General features: G+C 47.4%; 1 protein-coding gene across 1 annotated transcript in view; it reads left to right on the top strand.

Annotated features, from left to right (window-relative positions):
• Window positions 1–1,528: 1,528 nt before the first annotated feature.
• Window positions 1,529–21,922, top strand: part of CHRDL2 (chordin like 2) — a 73,208-nt gene continuing 52,814 nt past the window's right edge. Inside the window, exon 1 of the mRNA XM_074981016.1 lies at window positions 1,529–1,721. Coding sequence (XP_074837117.1) covers window positions 1,640–1,721 — 82 coding nt within the window. The 5' untranslated portion in view covers window positions 1,529–1,639. The remainder of the gene's footprint in view (window positions 1,722–21,922) is intronic.

The raw sequence follows: 21,922 nt of genomic DNA, 5'->3' as shown, positions 1-21,922 counted from the left end.
TGGACCACCCTGACCAATATTTATCTAACCTGGTCTTAAATATCTCCAATGACAGAGACTCCACAACCTCCCTAGGCAATTTATTCCAGTGCTTAACTACCCTGGCAGTTTGGAAGTTTTTTCCTAATGTCCAACCTAAACCTCCCTTGCTACAAGTTAAGCCCATTGATTCTTGTCCTACCCTCAGAGGGTCAGGAGAATAATTTTTCTCCCTCCTCCTTGCAACACCCTTTTAACAAAGCAGTTAGTGATGAAAAGATCCAGCAGAGCATTCGTTTCCTTTTGGTGTGGTGAACCACAAATACTTTAGTTTGTTGTGCGGGCAGGCTAAGACATCCACGCAGAGTCCTGGGAAAGATAGACAAGTTCTCCCCCAAGACACTGTGAAACAATTCCCAGAGTGTCACAGCTCAGTGCATCAGTAAGAACCATGGGCTATGCCCGAGAAAGCCTAGCACCTGACCCAGGTTTATGCAGGGCCAGCCTGGATGCAGCTACATGGGGGTGTGACCTGAGCTTGGTTTAGCAGTGGGGATGGTCACAGCCAGGACTGGTTCACCTGGGTGCCTGTACTTGGCTAAACAGCAGTGAAAACATACCCTGAGAGCAGAGTATGCTTCCCCCACTGGGGACATATCAGATGTGAAACTGACAATACAGCCCTTGGCGTGTTGTAAGAAACCGACCATATGTTTTCCCCCCTATAGACGGGATAAATAATAACCCTTGCGGGGGGGAGGGAGGGAGAAAACTGCACGGGTAGGGAAAGTATCCTAGGAATCAAGTATCGGAGGGGCAGCCGTGTTAGTCTGGATCTGTAACAGCAACGAAGGGTCCTGTGGCACCTTATAGACTAGCAGAAGAGTTTTGAGCATGAGCTTTCGTGAGCACAGACTCACTTCATCAGATGCCGGTCTTGGAAATCTGCAAGGCCGGGTATAAATAAGTCAGAGCAAGGGTGGGGATAACAAGGTTAGCTCAGTCAGCAAGGGTGAGGCTTACTCCCAGCAGTTGATCTGGAGGTGTGAACGCCAAGGGAGAGGAAGCTGCTTTTGTATTTAGCCAGCCATTCGCAGTCTTTGTTTAAGCCTGAGTTGAGGGCGTCGAATTTGCAGATGAATTGTAGCTCAGAAATTTCTCTTTGGAGTCTGGTCCTGAAATTTCTTTACTGTAGGATAGCAGACTTTAATATCCTAGGAATGTTATTCACCATGACCCAGGGGTGGGGGTGGGGGGAATATATCCCTGGGAAGGCTGCAGAAAGGGAGGGGTTAAAATGTTTCAACTCTTTCCAAATCCCCCTCCCTGTCGTCCCTCCCCTTATACAGCCAAGAAACAGGAATTCCACAAAACTTAAAAAAGTGGGAAAATTAAAAAAAAAAGGCTGATTTTTTTTTAAGTAAGAACTAACCAAGTTCCTCTCTTTCCCCAAAAGGAGGCGCCTTTGATGAGACTAAAACAAACTGCTTCTGGGAGCTCGGTGTAAAGAAGGAATTAGCTGTGTCCTGCGTGTGTCTCCTAGGCTGACTCTGTGGCCGCTGGCTGCTGCTCTCAAGTTGCTTTTTGGATCCTGAGTTCTTTTTAAACTCTCTGCAGGGAAAGTGTTTGGGGGTTTGGGGTTTTCCCCCCGAAAGGAAGAATGATTCCTGAAATCAGAGAGCTTTCCTGCTGCCTGGGATTTTTGCTGCTTTTTATTGCCTCTGAGATTGAAGCCAGAGCTCGTAAGTAAAGAGGGAATGAAAAAAAAAAAAAAAGATATCAAGGAGTGATTAAGGATGAGACGGCTGGGAAGGGAGGAATGGAATGGTGAGGACTAGGGCTGTACAGCTGTCTGCTGGGAGGGGATTTTTCACCACGCGAGTCTGTGTCTGGAAGGAATGACCCTAATGGATAATGAGTGATGCTTAGGAAAGGCTGCATTTGGCAGGAATAAGTGCAGAGACGCATGTATTTACTAGCATGTGGTCTCCCTTATGCTGACAACAGTGGATAGCAGTTATGAAAACAAGAGTCAGACACTAATCTGGGTCCCACCTGTGTAACTTCACCAGCTCTATTGCTGCTTTAGGTTGGTGTGGCTGAGATCAGAGCCGGTATCAGCTCAGTTGCTAGAGACAGCTTTGCTTTAAAGACTGATGCTCAAACACACCGGACATCCCTCACGAGGTGATAGTGTGCAGTGCCAGGAATGTGTCTTGCCCAGTTGCAGGGAGTTATGGGTTTTAAGCAGTCATCTTTTGCACAAGTGGTGTTCCAAAGAGAAAGAAGCAGTGCCACACCAGCCCTGCCTGTTGCAAGTTGGCAGTTAAGGAACTCAGAGCAGACAGATAAGTGGATCAAAGCTAGGCGGCTTGTCCTTATATTTAAGGATAAAAAGAGATGGTCTCCTGATTCTTTGGCTTTGCTAGACTACAGGAGACCTGACCTCTGTTCTCAGCACTGCTGCGGGCTTTCTGCATGTGGTCTTGGGCAAGTCTCTTAGCCTCTATTTTTCCCCATCTGTGAAATGGGGGCAATGACTCTGTGGTGTCTGCTATTGCAGGTATAGGTCATTACAGTCTCTACTGTGCTTAGAAAGCCCGTCAGACTTGTCTGTAAAATGCCTTGCACGCAGGCATCAGTGATCATATCTGAAGTGCTAACTTAGTGCAAAGAGCTGTTAATAAAGAGAGAGGAGCATTTGCACGGAAAACTCAAGTGGATGTAGTCTGTTCTGTTTCCCTCTTAAGGGAGCTGTTACCAGGCTCTCATTAAGTGCAGCAAGCAACTGAGGTTCCTTTACCAGAAGGTCTCATTTGCAGAATCCACGTGCTTCTGGTCCACCAGCAAGCAGCTCCGATAGCTCTCCTCCCAGTAACTCTACCTGTTTATGCTGAAGAGCCTCCACACCTGCATCTTCCTCTCAGGGCAGGGAGAGGGCTGTAAGAACAGTTTTCCAAGGCAAACCCAGGTAACTGAGTATCACTCCACTTACTGGCAGAGTGAATCAGCAGCTAAAGTATCACTAGCAGCTAAGAGAGTCCATTCCTTGCACTGTGAGAGATGATGCTAAACAAGGAGTTTGGGAAGGGATTGGAAGCCCCAGGCTTCTTACGATGCTCATGAGAGGCAGTCTCCCACCTCTGCCCACTGTGGGGTTTCTTGAGCTTGTCTCTGTCACCTCACTGGCTGGCCCTTGTTGCAAGCAGGATCTGGTCTAGCTAGACCTCAGAACCAACCCAGTCTGGCAATCCCTACCTTGCTCTTGCCTCTCAGTAACAGGTATGAGCTGCCCATTTCCACTGACTGGCAAATATCCTGTAAAAACCCTTGGCCAAATTCCTCCCTGGGGTAACACCACTGAAATCAGTTGTGAATGATGAGTTTGGTACCACCCAGGTACATATAAGAGTCTAATAATGACCTTGCAGAACTTCCTATCCACCACCTGGTCTCACAAGGAGATATTTTCTCAGAGCAATAGTTCTGCCTGGTCAATTGCTTCTCTGTTCTTTACTATTAATCACGTAATCTAGGAACCAGGGCATGGTGGAATTCTTTCTCAAGTTTGCATGTCTTCACCTTTCTTCTTTGTTCACTTTCTACACCAAGCCTTGCGGGTGTCTTCTTCTTAAACCCTTGAGGAAGGTCATTTTGTGGTGGGACATCAGGGTGGGCATCTCTCTGCTGGCCACGATGCAGGACTTGCTTTGACATGTTGCAGTTCAGAGATGTTCCTCTGACATATGAAAGCTCCACACTTCAGTCCCCGCTGCACCTCACTTTACCTCTGAGTTTCAGTGAGACGGGCTACATTGCTGGTAGGGCTTGTTTCAAGTTAAGGAGTGAGGAGATTGTTTCATTCACGGATATTTTCTGTCAGAAAACATCTTACCTGTGACTGCAATAACATCCCCACATGTAAATGACTGATAATGCAACGTACCATATTGAAACGAACACAGAGAGTTTTGCGGGCCAAAGTTTATGGCTTCCTCTGCTTCTTCTTCATACTATTTCCCAGCCTATAAAAGTGTTAGGGCTCAATCTTCGTCTGAGGTGTGTGAGTGGCTGTTACTCAGATCAGCCAGTGTTCTGGGCCACTTTACATGTGCCTTAGGCTTGGTCTACATTAGATCTCACAGGTGACTGCAGATATGCAATTCTCGCTGTGCAACTGCTGTAGTTTGAATCAGCGTATCTGCAGTCAACTGTAATGTCTGTCCTCACTGAGGGAGGTTGATGGGAGCGTTTCTCCCAACAACTTCCCTTACTCCTTGTGAGAGGAGGAGTACAGGCAGGGAGTTGACTGCCAGCTCCAGAGAGATTGATTTTGTACGTCTTTGCCAGATGTGCAAAATCAAACTCTGGAAGATCGACCCTGAATGACCGACCCTGAATGGGGAGATCAACCCTGAATGGGTCAATCTCCCAGTAAGTATAGACATACCCTTACACAGTTGGTTTTGCAAGGCTCCTAGCAAGTCTCTGAGATCTGTGCTAAGGCAGCTGAGAGCTGTCCCAAGCAGCAGTGACTTGCCAGGGTGGGGAAGATGGAGGGGCCAGGCTAGCTGGAGATCTCTGGGTAAATGCAGGAGCTCTTAGCTGATGGGCTAAAAGAAAGGCAGGATGATCTCTCTTCACAAACAACAAGAGGTCCTGTGGCACCTTATAGACTAACAGATATTTTAGAACATAAGCTTTCGTGGGCAAAGACCCGCTTCATCTGATGAAGCGGGTTTTTGCCCACAAAAGCTTATGTACCAAAATATCTGTTAGTCTATAAGGTGCCACAGGACCTCTTGTTGTTTTGGAAGATACAGACTAACTCAACAACCTCTCTGATACTTGTCTCCTCTCTTCGACCAGTAGAGGTCTCTCTTCTACGCAGCTAGACAGAGGCTACTCCAGCTTCTGCACCTGTTCACTAGTCTGCTTTCAGCTGTTGGGCAGCGAACAAGCTCCAAAAGCAACTTAGATCTCGCTCTAGCCAAGTGCATCGAAAATGATTCAGTGGCAGCGCAGGCTGGTAGGTTGTAGTCTGAGTGTGGACACGCTGTATATACCGGTGCTCATTTTATATATATATATGTATACATACATGGTGCTCATTTTTACATATATATATATATATATATATGTATGTATACAGTCAGACTACAATCTACCATGTATACAGCATGTCTACACTCAGACTACAGTCTACCAGCCTGTGCTGCCATTGAGTGTGTGTATATATATATATATATATATATATACACACACATACACATACACACACGGTAGGTTCACTTATGTTGATCAGATTCTGCTACCATTACTACCACTGAAATCGGTGGCTTAGATTGTTCCCTGCCAGGTTAAAAGCTGTAGGGATTCCTTGATTCCTTGGGCGGAACTCTACACAGGAATTTCCTAGCTGAGATTTTCCTGAATCACCCTCTCCTGGCATAGCAGACTTTGCTTTCCTGTGGAAAACTGGCCTGGGGTCTGCATGAAGCTTGTGCCTCGGCATCAGTTCTGTCCCCTTCTCCCTGCCCCTCAACATGGCACTGGTGGAGCTTTGCCGTCAGCTATTACTGAGAGCTCTTGAGGCTCTGCAGTGGGATCCATGATCAAACCAGGCAGTTTATTAACATTAGGTCTTAGATCCATGGGGTTAGAATGTAGACAATGGGCATCCTCTGTTCATTCTCTGCCTGGCCCACTTCTTCCCTCTCCAGCCCCCCTAACTCCACCTCCTCCCTGCAAGGATCCCAGTCAGCACAGAGAGGTTGCTGTATGTGGGGTACAGTGCATTGGAGGCCCTGAGCCCCTCTCCCGAGAAGGACGGTCGGGTGGTTAAAGGCACTAGAGTGATATCCAGGTCACCCAGCATCAATGCCATACAAGCACCATAGCTAGATTGATTCCATGTGAAGGAAGGAGGCTGAGTGCCTGGTTCTAGTAGGGATGATCTGCTGTGTCACTTAGCCTCTCAGGTCCTCATACGCACAGTGTGGTAACACCACCTCTCTGCTGGGACGAGAAATACCCAGAACATAGCTGCTTAAGGCAAGATGTGGACCAGCATATTCATTAGATATGAGGGTAGCAGGGGTGCAGAACGCAATTCCCCACAATGAAGTTAGACCAGCGTCCACATCCAGGCTGTTACAGAAAGTGCCACCAGATTCATAATGACCACAGGTGGCCACAATCACAACTGCAGTCCCACTTTGAGAGGTGACACCTGCCTGGTGCCCTTAACACCATACCAAAACATTGGATCACTGTAGACTTCAGAAGGGCGAGATGAGGATCAGGCAGCTAGCAGAGGAGAAGCGAGCGCACAGAAAGCACAATAAGGACTTGCCAGACACCCACTACATCTGCAAGAGATGCAGCAAGGACTGTCACTCTCGTGTGGGTCTTCATAGTCACAATAGATGCTGTAAATGAAGTCCTCAACTGAAACTTTAAAGGGCGCGATCCATAGTCTATGCAGACTGAAGGATGCCTACTAGACTCAAGGAGGAAAGCAACAAGGAATGAAAATCCAGCATTACTTCCTGCAGTGCTTTGGGTTTCTCTAGTCATCTTCCCATTGGGATAGATTCAGGCCAAACTACTGTAACTTATTAGAACTGACAAGATCACATATCCCTGTGCATTGTCATCACAGTATTGCTAACGCCTTTGTAGCTAACCATTGCATGGCATCAGAATGTTAATCTGTCCTGGCACAAAACTTTTCCGGAACACATAGCAAACCTAGGCACGGTTCAGTGAAAAGCAATACAAGATATGGAATGATTCCCGTGGCAGGGAGAGGTAATGCAGTTCAGGGCAGTTCAGAATAGCAAGACGATAAATAAAATCTGCTGTGAAAGAGGAATATGAAATGGAAGAGGCAGAGTGGTTCAGTGACAAGGTGCTAGATTGAAAGTTAGCAGGTCTGGGTTGCATGGTCTGCTTTATCACAGAACTGCAGGGTGACCGTGCAAATTACTTCCTCCCTGGTTCCCTTTATCTCGTCTAGTTACATTGTAAGGTACAGGCCAGGGACATCCAGTGGATGAGAAGGTGGACATAAGTCAACAATGTGCCCTTGTAGCCAAGAAGGCTAATGGCATATTGGGCTGCATTAGGAGAGGCATTGGCAGCAGATCTAGGGAAGTGAGTATTCCCCTTTATTTGACACTGGTGAAGCCACATCTGGAATATTGTGTCCAGTTCTGGGCCTGTTGTTACAAAAAGGATGTGGACACATTGGAGTACAGTGGAGGGCAACAAAAATGATTAGGCAGCTGGAGCACATGACTTATGAGGGGCGGCTGAGGGATTTAGGCTTATTTAGTCCACAGAAGAAAAGAGTGAGGGAGGAGCAACCTTCAACTTCCTAAAGGGGGATTGCAAAGAGGATGGAGAGAGGCTGTTTTCAGTGGTGACAGATGGCAGAACAAGGAGCAACGGCCTCAAGTTGCAGTGGGGGAGGTGTAGGTTGAATATTAGGAAAACCATTTCACCAGGAGGGTGAGGAAGTACTGGAATGCGTTGCCTAGAGAGGTGGTGGAATCTCCATCCCTAAAAATTTTTAAGTTCCTGCTTGACAAAGCCCTGGCCGGGATGATTTAGTTGGGATTGATCCTGCTTTGAGCAGGAGGCTGGACTTCATGACCGCCTGTGGTCTCTTCCAGCCCTAGGATTCTCTCACTCTGTGTGTCTACAGAACGTCTAGCACAGTGGGGCCTGGAATTCCACCAGGCCTTCTAGATACTACTGTAATAAAATAATGTTTGGCAGGGCATCAGCTGTAAGTGTGAACAACAGAAGGAGGGTAGAGATGAATGAACAGAGGGGGCAGAATCTTGGTGAAAGGATGCTGGGGAGGGGGCTTGCGAAGAATGGGCCACGTGGGGAATTGCTGGCCTGAGATCAGGGCCTTGAGGAGATGGGGTGTTATAGGGGAGCTAGAGCACCTGTCTCCCCTGCTAAATTTTAGGGTACTTCTACTGCTCCTGTCTGGTCTAGAGGTCAATGGGGAGCACTGACTTAGCCTTCTTGAGTCCACAAAAACAACGGGGCGCCCAGTGAAACTAGAAGTCAACACAGTAAAGTCTGATGAAAGGGCGTGATGTGTGCACAGTGTGCAATTAACCTGTGGAACTCACTGTCCGGGGATCTCGCTGAGGCCACACACTCAGCAAGAATGTTACGGAGGCCACAGGCACTTTGTTAAGGTAGAGGGAAACAGGGCCCGTTGGGCATCAGTGTAACTGGGCTGGAGAAGCCAGGGACTATTATTTTACCATGAGCCTTGCAGTCATCTTGGCAGGTTTTTTTTTGAGGCCCATAAGGCCTGATCCAGCTTCCACTGAAATCAGGGGCAAAATTCCTAGTGAGCGCCCAGGGTAGAGGGTCAGGCCATAAGCTGGGAATGCTCCTGGGTATGGGGCTGTCCATAGCAGTGCTCCAGCTAAGGAGATTTCACTTTACATGAACACCCCCATGTCTGGGGGAGCAGATCGTGAGACCTCATTAACATGCTTTGAGATCCTCCCAAGGTGAAGTGCTGTTGACAAGGGCAAATGGAAATTATTCCATTCTTGTGTAATTGCTGCAACCCACGAAAAGCCCAAGGGGCTGTTAAGCACTAAGACTTTGGTGCACGTGGAGAAGTCAGCACTGACGGGGGGAGTTAAGACACAACATGCCAAGAACCCAGGTTGTTTTAACAGCTCTCATTCATAGCTTTTTCTGTACTTTGCCTCTGAAGCCCTCCATAAACACATGGCCGTCAGATCAGCTCCTGGATTTCTGTACCAGATGTTGTTTGTTACTTCTTATTGACAACTGCGCTTGAAACACAATGCTGCTTAACACACACGGAATAATGTTAGCTGGTGAGGGTGTGACCCTGATCAGAGTCTAAACCCCCGCTTGTTTGTGCCTTCTTGGACAAGTGAAGATTGGTCTGGCTTGAATCCACAGCCTAGGGACACAACAAAGATTGAAAAGGCCCAGAGGACGAGGGATTCTCTGTGAATGTGTGACCGTTGAAATACACATGAATATAAGGTCAGTAGTCAGTGGAAATGAACCCACTGATTTCAATGAGAGTAGGATCTGGTCCATAACTGGTTAATCTGGATTTATCCCAGTGCATCGCCACTCAACTCACTCCATTGATTTCTGATTAACATTAATTAGATGGTCCTGAGAGATTCCATAGCATGCTTCATAGGAAAGTGAACCTCAGCTGAATTCTATTAGCCTGCTTACCTAGAATGCTTTTCCATTGGATACAGTATTTTTCTTCAATCCCTCTCCTAAACAGTGGGGTTGCTGCCCAGGAGGGTGGAGGGAGAGCAAACCTTGCAGCTATAGTAGCTTGTAAGTTGTAAAGCACTTCAGGATGAGCAGGGCAAGACAAACGTAAGGTATTATTACTACATTCTATTTCACGAGTTGGAGGTAGAGGTAAGGTAAGCCCTGAGATGTTTTGGATATGTGGAGGGGGAAACAGCTGCTCAGTGCAATATCTTCAGCCACCTGAATGGAAGAGCTGATCTTCATGCAGAACTCATGAGCCTCTTGACTAAAAGGAGCTTCCCCTCCCAGACAGGAGCTCTCTTGTGCTCCGATAGCTGGGAGGATTTACTTGGGGTTGATCCTGCTTTGGGCAGGCAGATGGAGTTGATGACCTCCTGAGGCCCCTTCCAGCCCTAGGATTCTCTGATTCTAAGAAAGTCTGTGCATTTGGTACCTCTTGTATGAATGACAGATTTAATGGGCACAATCCCTCCCCTCACACCAGTGTAACCCCACAGAGTCACACCAATGTGATCCTAGGGTGAAAGGAGAATCTTCGAGTGAACTTGAAAATTCTATGCCATCTGATACAGGAAAGGTTGGGAATGGAATATGGTATTTCATGTGGCCCAGCCAATCCTCTTGGAAGTGTTCAGAGGAAGCAGAGTCAAGGGGCTGTGCAAGTGAGTGGGTGACTGGGTGAGGGGTGACGTGGCCCTTTGGTAAATTTTACTGTTCATCATTTAATACGCCCAGACAGAAGTAAAATGAAAACACGGCTCCCCTGGACTAGGTTGACTCTTTTTATAGCCATAACATTATGTTTCAATAGCAGTTACACACTCTTTTTTTGTTAATAACCTGGCATGTCGGCTTGGGAACCTGCCCAACAGGGCCTCTCCCCTAACCGCCTGGCTGTGTCTAAGGACTTTCCCTCCAACCATGCCACTGTCAACTCAGCACTTACTACAATGACAGACAAGTACACAAGCTGAGCAATAAATGCACATTCTTAGACAGTCTCTTTCATTTGGCTAGCCCAGACCAGAACTCGCTGGAGCCGGCAGCAGTGTTGCAAATGGATACACTGCATTGGGTCCGTTGAAACCAATGGAGCTCTGCCATTTAAGCCAGCTGAAAGGCTGGTCCATTATGCAGGGCTGTTGGAAAGCTGCCCCACCATTAGCTGGGTCCTCACAGTACAAAATGTTGAGGTCTGATTGGCAGAGCAGAGAATCAGAGAAATGTAGAGCTGTGAAAGACCTCAGTACATCACCTGGTGCTGTCCCCTATTAGCTAGACCAGGGAGTTTCAAACTTCATTGCATATCAGTGCTCTTCAGGCACCAAAGATTACTATATGAGTCCATGAGGGGGATTAAAGCCTGAGCCTGCCCTCACCCCATGCCCCAGGATGGGGGACCAAGGCCAAAGCCCAATCCCCACTGCCTCATGCAGATGGGGGGGCAAAATGGGAGCCATCGAGTTCTGCATTTCTTTCCAGTGTGGGCAGAAAACCTACTGGGACAACAACGGTAGGAGCAACTACAAGATACGCTACTCGGATTTATTAAGTATGACAGAGAGGGCAGGACAGCGAAACATACGGCACAGGAACCAGACACCACAAAGCCAAGAATCTCACACGCTCGGAAGCTGGATGCAAACGCCCTTAGTCCAAAACCTGGCCCCGACCCACCCAGCCCACTCCTCTTCCTGGTTGGCCCCTGGTGAGAACTGACTGGTTGGGTGGTGGGAGATGCTGGTGGGCGTTGGTGGATGGTGGTGGGAGGGGCGGGGGGCAGGTTGTGGGGTGAAACCTGAAACCTGAGCCCCCTTTTGGGCTTTAGCTTCTGCCCTGGGCCTGAGCAAGTCTAAGCCAGCCCTGGAGACCCCATTAAAAAAGTCATGATGACCCACTTTGGAGTCCTGACCCAGAGTTTTGAGACACTCTGATCCAGATGATCCATAACAGGTGTTTGTCTAATCTAATCTTAAAACTGCCCAGTGTTGGTGATTCCACAGCTCCCTAGGAAATTTGTTCCAGTGTTTAACTATCCTGATGAGAACAAGAAGAAGTCCTGTGGCACCTTATAGACTAACAGATATTTTGGAGCATCAGCTTTCATGGGCAAAGACCCGCTTCTTCAGATGCGTGAGTGTGTGTGTAGGGAGTTTCAGAGAACTATTGAACTGACGAACCCACCCCCCCCAATTGTGCATCTGATGAAGTGGGTCTTTGCCCACAAAAGCTTATGCTCCAAAATATCTGTTAGTCTGTAAGGTGCTACAGGACTTCTTGTTGTTCTTGAAGATGCAGACTAACACGGCTACCTCTGCGATACTTATCCTGATAAAAACATTTTTTGTGCGTGTAACCTGAGTCTCCCTGGGTGCAGTTTAAGCCCATTACCTATTGTCCTATCTTCATTGATCAAGGAGAACAATTTATCTCCGTCATCTTTATAACAACCTTTTACTAGAAGACTTTTTATCATGTCCTACCTCAGTCTTCCCTTCTCTGGACTAAACAAACCCAATTGGCTGGGGCAGAGGGGTGGGGTGTGGGAGCAGCGAGAGCTCTGGCTGGGAGTTTGGGTACTGGGGTGGGATTGGGGAAGAGGGCTTTGTGAGGGGTGACAGAAGGCTCAGAGCTGGTGGTGTAGATTCTGGAGTGGGGTTGGGGATGAGGTGGTTGGGAGGGTGAGAGAGAGCTCAGAGCTGGGACAGAAGGTTGGGGTTGTGGGAAGGGTGAGAGCTCGGGTTGAGGGTGTGGCTTCTCAGGTGGGGTTGGGGATGTGTGGTTTGGGGTGAGAAGGCGCTCAGGGCTGGGGCAGAGGGTTGGGGCTGTGGGGGGGTGGAGGCTCAGGCTGCAGTCAGGGAACATTGTGTTCCGACGAAGAAGTCACCCTCTCTTGTAGCAGCTAAAATTCGGTCTAGAGAGCACCAAAGGCCTTTGCTGGAGTGAGATGCTCATCTCACAAGCTGCCACAGGACAATGATAAAGGGCCAGCTTGTGCGTGCTGCTCCTGAGATGAGCGCCACTGGGAGCCCTAACCTCCTCCCAGTAAAATTAGTGACAAAACTGCCACTGATGTCAGTGGGATCCCCCAGTGGGCAGGTAAAAGAGTGTACCACCCTTTAAGGGACAGGCTGGAGCATACCACCATGATTGCTTGGAGTGGAACACAGGATGCATAGGCCTGAGCTATAAAAGAGGCAGCTGAGTGAGAGAAGTAGAAGTTCTCTCTCAGGCTCCCAGAGACGAGGCTGATCCAACTCAGACTTTGTTTTCTGGGTGTTAAGTGGGGAGTTCTGAACCTGGGCCCTGAGGATAAGCCCTCATGAACCACATATTGGTAATTGCTCCTTAGGCTGTCCTGAGCCCTCATTAACAGGGGACATGCTGCTTTGTTGGTATTTGGCGGCTGATCCTTGCCTCCAGCTGTGAAAATGATCCCATTTCTGCCCAATCTAGGCAAATCAAGGTGGGTCATGCTCGCAGCTTCAAACCAGGACACAATGGAGTGTGCAGGGAGTGTACGTGACTTTACAAAGCCCCAATGGGTCACTCTCCAAAAACACACGACCCAATTAAGAAGATGGTTGAAGCGACCTCCTGCATCATAAAGTCTGACTTCTTTGTCAGGGAACAGGTACACATGACACCTTCACTCTTTTGTTACATTTCTACTGTTTGCAATAAGGAAGCTGCCTGTGGGGCTCTGGGGGAGAACCCGAATGCTACAGCTCTTCTTGAAGCCTCTCAGCTCCTTGTGTACGCTACCTTGAGCAGCCACAGTCACAGCCACTTTCTGTATTGGCTTTGACTGGTGTCTTGACTTTTCTATCTCTGATTTCCCCAGTAGTAAGGCACGGCAGCTGGTATTTATCTGCCTTGTAGGGCCATGACATTGCTTGTTTATGATACTATCCTTTCAATATGGACAGAAGAATGTTTTCTAGCTAACGGGGGCACACTGTCTACCGCGCATCCTGACAATAGTCAAAGAGAACCATCTGGCACAAATAGTAGGCTGCTCCGTCCATAGTAAGCAAACAGCTGCCACCACCTCCCCTCAAGATCCAACAGTGAACAAGCCATCCTCCATGCCCATAATACCCATTGCTTATAACATGAGTGGAAGATTGGAGATTTTGAAGAGCAGGTTAGACAAACACCCATCAGGGATGGTCTAGATCAGGGTTTCTCAACCTTTTTATTTTAAATAAATTACCTCTTTAAAAAAAAATTAAGTACCCCCAGACTTCTCTTGCATACCCCTAATGTACATGTACCACCAGTTGAGAAACATGGTCCTAAGGTAATCTGAGGTCTTCAAACAAGTGCCATTGAATTGGTCCAGATTACTGTCCCCTTTGCAGGAGGCAGGTCTATTTTGCAAACTGCCAAGTTACACCTCCCTTAAAAACGACTTACTCACAAAAACCAGGCAAAAACATCACAGAAGACTGCTCCTGAAAACTTGCTGACTTCCTACCTTCTCATTATCAAATACATGGGTTGGAATAGAAATATTGCACTTACATTTCAGCATCAGGCATATGAAGCAGTAGAAACAAGTCATTGTCTGAATGAACTTTTTGATTGTTCTGACTTTACTAGTGTTTTTATGCAGCCTGTTGTAAAACTAGGCAAATATTTTGATGAACTGATGTACCCCCGGAAGAGCGCAGTGTGCCCTCAAGGGTATGTGTACCCCTGGTTGAGAAACACTGGCCTAGATGACACATAGTCCTCCCATGAATACTGGGGACAGAACTAGATGACTTCCGGAAGTTCTTTCCAGTCTTAGGATTCTATAAGAAAGCTCACCTCTGATGGTGGTTTGGTGGGGAATCACTGCTGAGTTGTTCTCAGTCTGTGCAAGTTCCCTGGAGCCAATGGGAGCAGCAGTAGGGAAGGGATCTGTAACTGATAAGGCCCTGATTCTGCTGTCTCTTACAAGGCATGGAAATCTCGAGTAACTCCACTGAACAACGCCCTGTAACGCTGATGTGACTGAAAGGGGGAGAGTCAGCGGGACCGTTATCACCACTTGCAAAGACAAAGGGGCATGACAGCCATTGCGTTAAACGCTTTGGGGTTGTTCACACTGGCACAAAAGGGGGTTGCTCTGCGGCTATCGACGGAGCTGTTCAACGCGAGCACAGGGAGGAGAATCGGGCCCAAGCCATTTGTTTTTCACCCAGAGTTGTCAGCCTCCCAGCTCCATGTCTCCTGCTGCTGGATCCTAGCCTGCTGTCATAACCCTTCCTGGCCATATCAGCAAATGGACACTGATCTGGACATATCACAGATATGGCATTGGGACTTCCGTGCAGGAGGGTACAGGAGCAGGGCCTTCTCTAAACATTAGCTGTGCTGTGTTGGAATCTAAACATTAGCCATGCTATGCTAGAATCCCTTGGGGCACATGCTGCTCTCCTGTGGAAGTATAAAACAAGCACCCCAAATGCAGTAAGGGAGCTGGTATCATGCAAAGACCCAGGTTCTCCTTGTGGGTGAAGATGGAAGATTTTGTGCCATTAGGGGGACTAGGAATCATGAGACCTCAGTATGTGCGTTTGGGCAAGTTGCTTAATTCTTCTGAGTCTCAGCCTCCCCATCCATAAAATGGGCTTAGCAATGCTCCTTTGCCACGTGCTTTAAGATCTATGGAGAAGAAATACTAAGTATAATTCTTGTTCCCCTTGCTGCATGGTCCTGTTGGCTCCCAGGACCATACCGTTCTATCCTCTCTCCCAGCTGGGCTGTGAGCATAGAGTGAAGATGTCCTCATCTGCAAAAGGAGCTTGCCCCTCCAGCTATTGCTCTACAGCTCCAGATTTGAAGTGCCACCTCCAAACTTATGCAGCCCCAGTTCCACAGATCATCAGAGGGAGGCCTGTGGTCATGCTCTTACTTGTGCAGACTAAGGAGGTTAAAGCTGTTCTGTTTTCTCCTCCTTCAGTGGGAAACACATGGGCTGCCCAAAAGAAAACCAGTGAGAGACATTGGAATGAGAAGCCAGGTTACGGTTTTTCATTTGGTACTTAATATTTGAAAGTCTTCACCGTGAAAATCCTCTTTTTAGAAAACAACATGACTTTTGTGAGCATGTTTTTGCTGAAGACGGCAATAAATAAGGAGACTGGAGCTCAAGTGGCAATTTACAGCCACAAATGGCTTTTCGCTCAGAGCAAATTGGGAAGATGTCCAACATTGGACCTATGAAAATTAAATTATTATACTGGCATGGGAAAAAATGATCTGAACCCTGAAGCTTCTAAGCCTCCTCCTTCATTACATCTCTGGATCACCTTTAACCAAACATCCATGCGCTTTGTGCCAACTATGCACTGGAGTGCGGCTGAGATGCAGACAAGTGTCTATGGGTGCCTTAAACTACCAGTTCTTTGTAATTTTAATGGCAGGACATTCGCAGACATTAATCAGGCTTGCGTTCTAGGGCTGGATGCAAACCAGGGTTCCACTTGTGAAAGACAAGCGATTAAACGTTTAAACCACCCAGCCAACTGGCATTGAGCAGCCTGCTAGCTTAGCAAAGCTATGTCATGTTAAGGTAACTATATTTCTTCATCTTCAGCATAATTCATTAAGATGCTGCAAGCTGGGAAAAATGAAATCATTATTCTCCCTTTTGAAATTTTTTATTTTTTCTTTCGTTCCCTGCAGTTGCGTAGATAAACACAGGCCTCGCGCCGTTGGCCGTTTGCTCTAAGCCCTCATCATGCCGAACCATTGGGGTGGGAAAGATGAGTTTGTTGATTTGTCTGCTTTGGCGTGACTTATGCGAGTGGTTTGGGGAACTGTACAACCACAGTCTTGGAGAGAATGGAGACCCCCATGGATCACCCAGAATGCAATGCGAACGTCTGCATCGACTCTGAATGCCATTCTGTTTGTAATGGAATTTTCTGCTGTAATTGACAATGCTGTCATTGTATCGCATTGACTCTGGAACGTAAAGCCTGGTTGTTGTGCAGCCACTTAAGGGACTAACAAAAGGTGGCCTTAACACAGAGGTGGGTTTAATCCTCAGGAAGCTCTAAAGCCCACCATGGCTCCTGCAGAGCTGCATTCATATGGAAATAGAGACAGAAGTGGGGTTTTAAAATGGAGCTACAAGCACAGCACAACCCTCTTTCGCATGTTGAATTGCAACTCTGTTTGGTTCTGCTCTTGCCTGGGTAATTACAGTGCTGTATAGAGCAGGTATCTCCATGGACCTGTTTAGTTCGAGGAATTGAGGGCAACTATAGCTCAGTATCTGCCTTTCTTTTTAAGGCACAGTGCAATGGATAGAGGTCATCCACTTTTACTCACTGTGGTTGCTTGGTATCTGGATGCCAAATGCTATAGTTAGAACAGCAGGATTTGGCCAGAGTGGCCACTTGCCACTTGAGCTCCAGTCTCCTTATTTATTGCTGCCTTCAGCAAAAACATGCTCACAAAAGTCATGTTGTTTTCTAAAAAGAGGATTTTCATGGAGAAGCCTTTCAAATATTAAGTATCGAATGAAAAACTGTAACCTGATTTCTCATTCCAACGTCTCTCACTGGTTTTCTTCAGGGTGACCCACCACATTACTAATAAGTCACTATTATGCTTCACAGCACTGTCTGCAGGCCCCATTCTGATGGCAGCCATCAAACACATGGGACAGACATGGGATAGAGAGACAGTTCCGGCCAGAAGAGCTTATGCTCCAAATAGATCAGAGAAAGGATGACAAGAGGTGCAGAAGTGAAGGGAGTTGGCCAAATTCATGGGAAGAGCTGGGACAAGAGTCACGTCCTTCCAAGTGTCAGACCAGCAACCTTGCCACTGTGTTACCTGGCTTTCCACTGCTGAAATGCAATTCATAGCCTCATAGAATCACAGGACTGAGTGGAACCTTGAGACATCATCAAATCCAGCACTTACGACAGGGTTAAGGCTACGTCTACACTTCTGGGAAGATCGACCCAGTCAGGGTTGATATTTCAGTTTGATTTCACATGCCTGGTAGAAATGCATGAAATCAAACTAGCTGGGGTTGGCAGTCGACCCCTGAACTCTTTGCAATAGGAGCAAGGGAGGTCGACCGGAGAGTTTCTTCTGTCGATCTCCCTCTGTGTGGATGACCAAGTAAATCGATTGCAGAGAAGTCAATTCTAGCTACCCAATTGCTGTAGCTAGAATTGCGTATCTGCAATCGACTTATTTGCTTAGTGTAGACCAAGCTTCAGTATTATCTAAACAAGTGATCCCCAAATTGCGGGGCATGTCCACCAGAGAGGCATGGAGGAATATTTGAGGGGCACTTAGTTGGGCCCAGGCCAGCCCCTGCAGGGGACAAGTAGGAAACACCAACCAGTCCTGCTCTGGCCCCATGCTCAGCCCTGCTCTGCCCCCAGGTCAGCTCTTCCTCTTGCCCCAGCTACTTCCTCAGCCTCTGTTCTGTCCCAAGCTTTGCCTTCAGGTCAAGGTCCCTTGCTGAGCCTACCATGCAGTTATGGAGGGGTGTGTGTGGACAGATTCTGTTACAGGGAGGGGGAGAAGAAAAGTTTGGGCACAACTGATCTGCACTCATGGCTCCCAACCTTTGCAGACTATTGTACCCCTCTTAGAAGTCTGGTTTGTCTTGTGCAGCCCTAAGATTCACCTCACTTAAAATTGACAAAATCATACATAAAAATACAGACGTGTCAAAGCACGCTAGTACTGAAAATTGGCTGCCTTTCTTATTTTTACCATATAATTATAAAACAAATCAATTGGAGCATAAGTATTGTACTTAGATTTCAGTCAAAAGCATGTAGCCCAGCGTGAGCAGGTCATTGTTGATATGAAATTTTAGCTTGTCCTGACTTCACTGGTGCTTTTTATACAGGCTGGTGTAAAACGAGGCAAATATCTAGATGAGTGAGCGTATCCCTTGGCAGATCTTTGTGTACCCCTGAGGTATGTACAGCCCTGGTTGAGAACTATGATCTACATCATCCCTGACAGGTCTTTATCTAACAAGTTCTTAAAAATCCTCAACGATGGGGATTCCACAACCTTCCTAGGCAACTTATTCCGGTGTTGAACCACCCTGACAGTTAGGAAGTTTTTCCAAAGTTCAGGTCGACTTCCCTTGTTCCCAGTGAGGGACAGGAATACCAGGGTTGAACGAGGGCACCCTGTAAATTTGGTTTGCTGCTTACCCAATAGGCGCGCTAAATTGAACCCTGGAAGATCGACCGCAGCAGGGTCAGTCTTCCCCATAGCGTAGATGGACCCTCAGTCTTCTCCAGACTAAACAAACTCCGTTTTTAACACCTTCTCTCTCATTATCCTCCCATCTGTAAGTGCTGCAGCTTCCCTTTCTCCAGACCCTGTTTTTCGGGGGAGGCCCAAGGAGAGAACAAGTATACATTTTATGCTGAAGGTGGCAAGACTGGAGCTTATCTTGCTCTCTGCTGGCAGGGAAATGTGCCTGTAAGATGTATGGGCAGTAATGCTGGCTCAGCTCCCTGGACTGGAGCAGTGGTGCTGATTATACAGAGAAGACGTAGGAGCAACTGGGGTATTAGGTCATCGTGTGGGTTGCGTGCTCTGGAGCAGAAGAACTTCCAGCAGATGGGGCACCTCCTGGCAAAAGAGATGCTAAGAGGTTTTAAGCAGCAGCCAGGAAGCTCACCTCTGTTAAAAAGAAGGCAGTCTGGCTTCTGAGCAGCTGAGTTTTGCAACCAGTCTGACATGGGATATGGTTTTGAACTACTGTAAATCTTAAGGTGGCATAAGTGTCAGAGGGATAGTGGTGTTAGTTTCAGCAAAAAGGGGGAGTCCTGTGGCACCTTAAAAGCTAACAAATTCCATTGGGCATAAGCTTTCATGGGCGGGAGCCCACTTTGTCAGATGCATGAAGTGGAAAATTCAGTTAGGCAGAGATAGATGTAGGTGTGGTACCTCACTAATAATGTGTACTTGTTGATAGAGCATACACCACTCTGTCCCTAGGCCTGCCTGCTGCCTCTTGGCAGGCATGAAAATGGGCATGCTTCGGGCCAGATTCTGATCTTCCTTACGCCAGTGCAATTCCAGAGCAGCTGCCCTGCTCCTGATGGAGATACGCCAGATTTACACAGGTGTGACTGGGATCAGTCTGACAGATTAAATGATCATATCAAAACCCATTTAACTACCTATATTATAAAATAGATCTATATGGTATCTAGGTTTAGTATCTATATGATACGGTAATGGATTGAATCACATTTTCTCTTGGAAAAACAACAAGAAGTCCTGTGGCACCTTATAGACTAACAGATATTTTGGAGCATAAGCTGTCATGAGCAAAGACCTGCTATGTCACACTGTATCTGATGTAGCGGGTCTTTGCCCACGAAAGCTTATGCTCCAAAATATCTGCTAGTCTATGAGGTATCACAGGACTTCTCGCTGTTTTTGTGGATATAGACTAACACAGCTACCCCTCTGACAATTTTCTCTTCAGCATATACAACAGTCAGTTTTCAAACATTCACATGCACTCTTATCCAACCAGTATGTTTGTCTTTGAGCAAAATTCCCACTCAAGCCAGAAAGAATTTTGCCATAGGCTTCAATGGAAGCTGATCTGGGTCCTAGCTTTCAGGCTTCCGAAATATAGAGGCCAGTGATTTTAATGCTAGTTGGACAAGGGCTTTCTTGCTATGGACAGTTCCAATTTTTGGTCAAAAACATACAAAGCTTTTGATTTTATGCTATTCACAATCAAAAATTGGTTGCTATTTCAGGAGGTTTTGACTGAAATTTTACAGCCAGAAATGGCCCCCGCTGAAAAATATTTGGCTGAAAACTGGACCATTTTTGATTTTTAGTTTAAAAAAGTTCCTGAAAAGCAGACATTTTCTGATCCAGATTTTTTTTTCAAAAAACCAATATTCTGTCAGCAAATTTTTCTGCAAATATTAATGCTCTGAATATTAATATTTCTGGGTGCATAGACATGGGCATTTCAGACACTGGCAGAAAAACAGTGTCGTTTTTGTAAAAAAAGAGGTACCAATACTCAGCCAGATTCCACCCCACCATCTGCCTCCCTCAGCCAATCCAATGGCTGGGACTGGAGTACCAGCAAAAACACCAAACCCCGCCCCCCAAAAACTGTAAAAAAGCATGTGACATTCCTGTGCTATGTTCCCTGTGAGATCCTGGGTGGAAAATAGCAGCATCCTTCACTCCACACCAGCATCTTGGGGAACTTCCAGGGGCAGGCGTGACACTGGCTGCCGGGACCCATGCGGTTGCCTTACTAAACCAGGAACTCCCTGGCTAATCCCAGAAGCTATTTCGAAAGAAAAATATTCAAATGAGGTGCCAGTTATGTACATCTGTGCCTCATTTGCATTTTCAATTTCCTTCATTTGCATGCTTCTTTCAACAGAGGAATGCTGGTGTAGATGTAGCCCTAGTGAAGGTGCAGCCTTAGCCAAGATCACTCGGGGATGTCTGCACAGCGAAGCTATTTTGAAATAGGTAAACCTCATTCCATGAGGAACAGTGCTTATTTTGAAATAGGGGCTGTGTAGACAGGGATGTAGTGCATCCAGTGGTTCTAATTTGGATGGTGTGCAGATGCTCTATTTCGAAACAGCTAAGTGCTGTTTTGAAATGCATTGTGCATGTACATCGCAGCGTTATTTTGAAATAAGCTCTTCCAGAATAATTTATTTCCAAATAATGCTGCTGTGTAGACAAACCCTCAGGAAGTCTTTGGCAGAGTTGGGAATTGCATGTGACCCCTTCTATGTCCTACTCCAGTGTCTAACCCCAAGGCAATCCTTAACTCTAGCTTACCGTATGACATTAGCATTGTATGTAAGATACAGGAGGTAAGTGTCCCGCTGTACTCAGCAATACTGAGACCTCAGCTAGCGCAGGGGGTGTACCAAACTTTTTACATTGGGCTCCATTTTTCCTCCCTGCAAGTAGCACCCCCCCAACCTGTGGGAGGACCACAGGAAGGGATATGGGGTGAAACTCAGGAAGAGGGTGGGATACTTGGGAAGGGGATGGGATGCTCAGGAAGGAGGTGCTGGGGGATTCCAGGAGGTGCCCCAAAGGGGGAGGGGTGCTTGGGGAGGAGGAACCCAGGAGGGTATATGGGGGATTCAAGGGGTGCCTAGAAAGGGGACCGGTGCTCAGGGGTGTCTCCAAGGGAGGACCCCAGGGGGCTCAACTGCATCACCTCCTCCACTTCGTAGGTGTTGCCCTTGCTGCACTGCTGGCCATGGAACTTGGCACTGCTGAAGAGTAGGGAGGTGGTGATCCTGGGCTGTGCCATGTTGACGAATGGTGGTAGCACCGGGCTGGCAGCATCCCTACACCCCCACAAGCAGCATCATTCACTCCACACCAGCATCCTGGGGAACTCCCAGGGGCAGGAGTGACACAGGTTGAAGGGACCCATGTGGTCACCTGACCAAGCTGGGAACTTGCTGGCTGCTCCCGCTGCTTGGCTCAGGGCTTCTAACCATTCTGATTGGCCCAGCAGCAGGTGTGTGTGTTCCCCTGGCAACAGCAGCGGCAGAGGCCATGGGGGAGGAAGCGGAGGGCTGGGGAGGCAGTGGAAGCTGCAGAGGTGGGGAGCCAG

The sequence above is a fragment of the Carettochelys insculpta genome, chromosome 1, assembly GCF_033958435.1.
Source record: "Carettochelys insculpta isolate YL-2023 chromosome 1, ASM3395843v1, whole genome shotgun sequence".
Classification (NCBI taxonomy): Eukaryota; Metazoa; Chordata; order Testudines; family Carettochelyidae; genus Carettochelys; species Carettochelys insculpta.
Note: the sequence above shows the minus strand (reverse complement) of the source record. Positions and strands in the feature narration are given on the sequence as shown.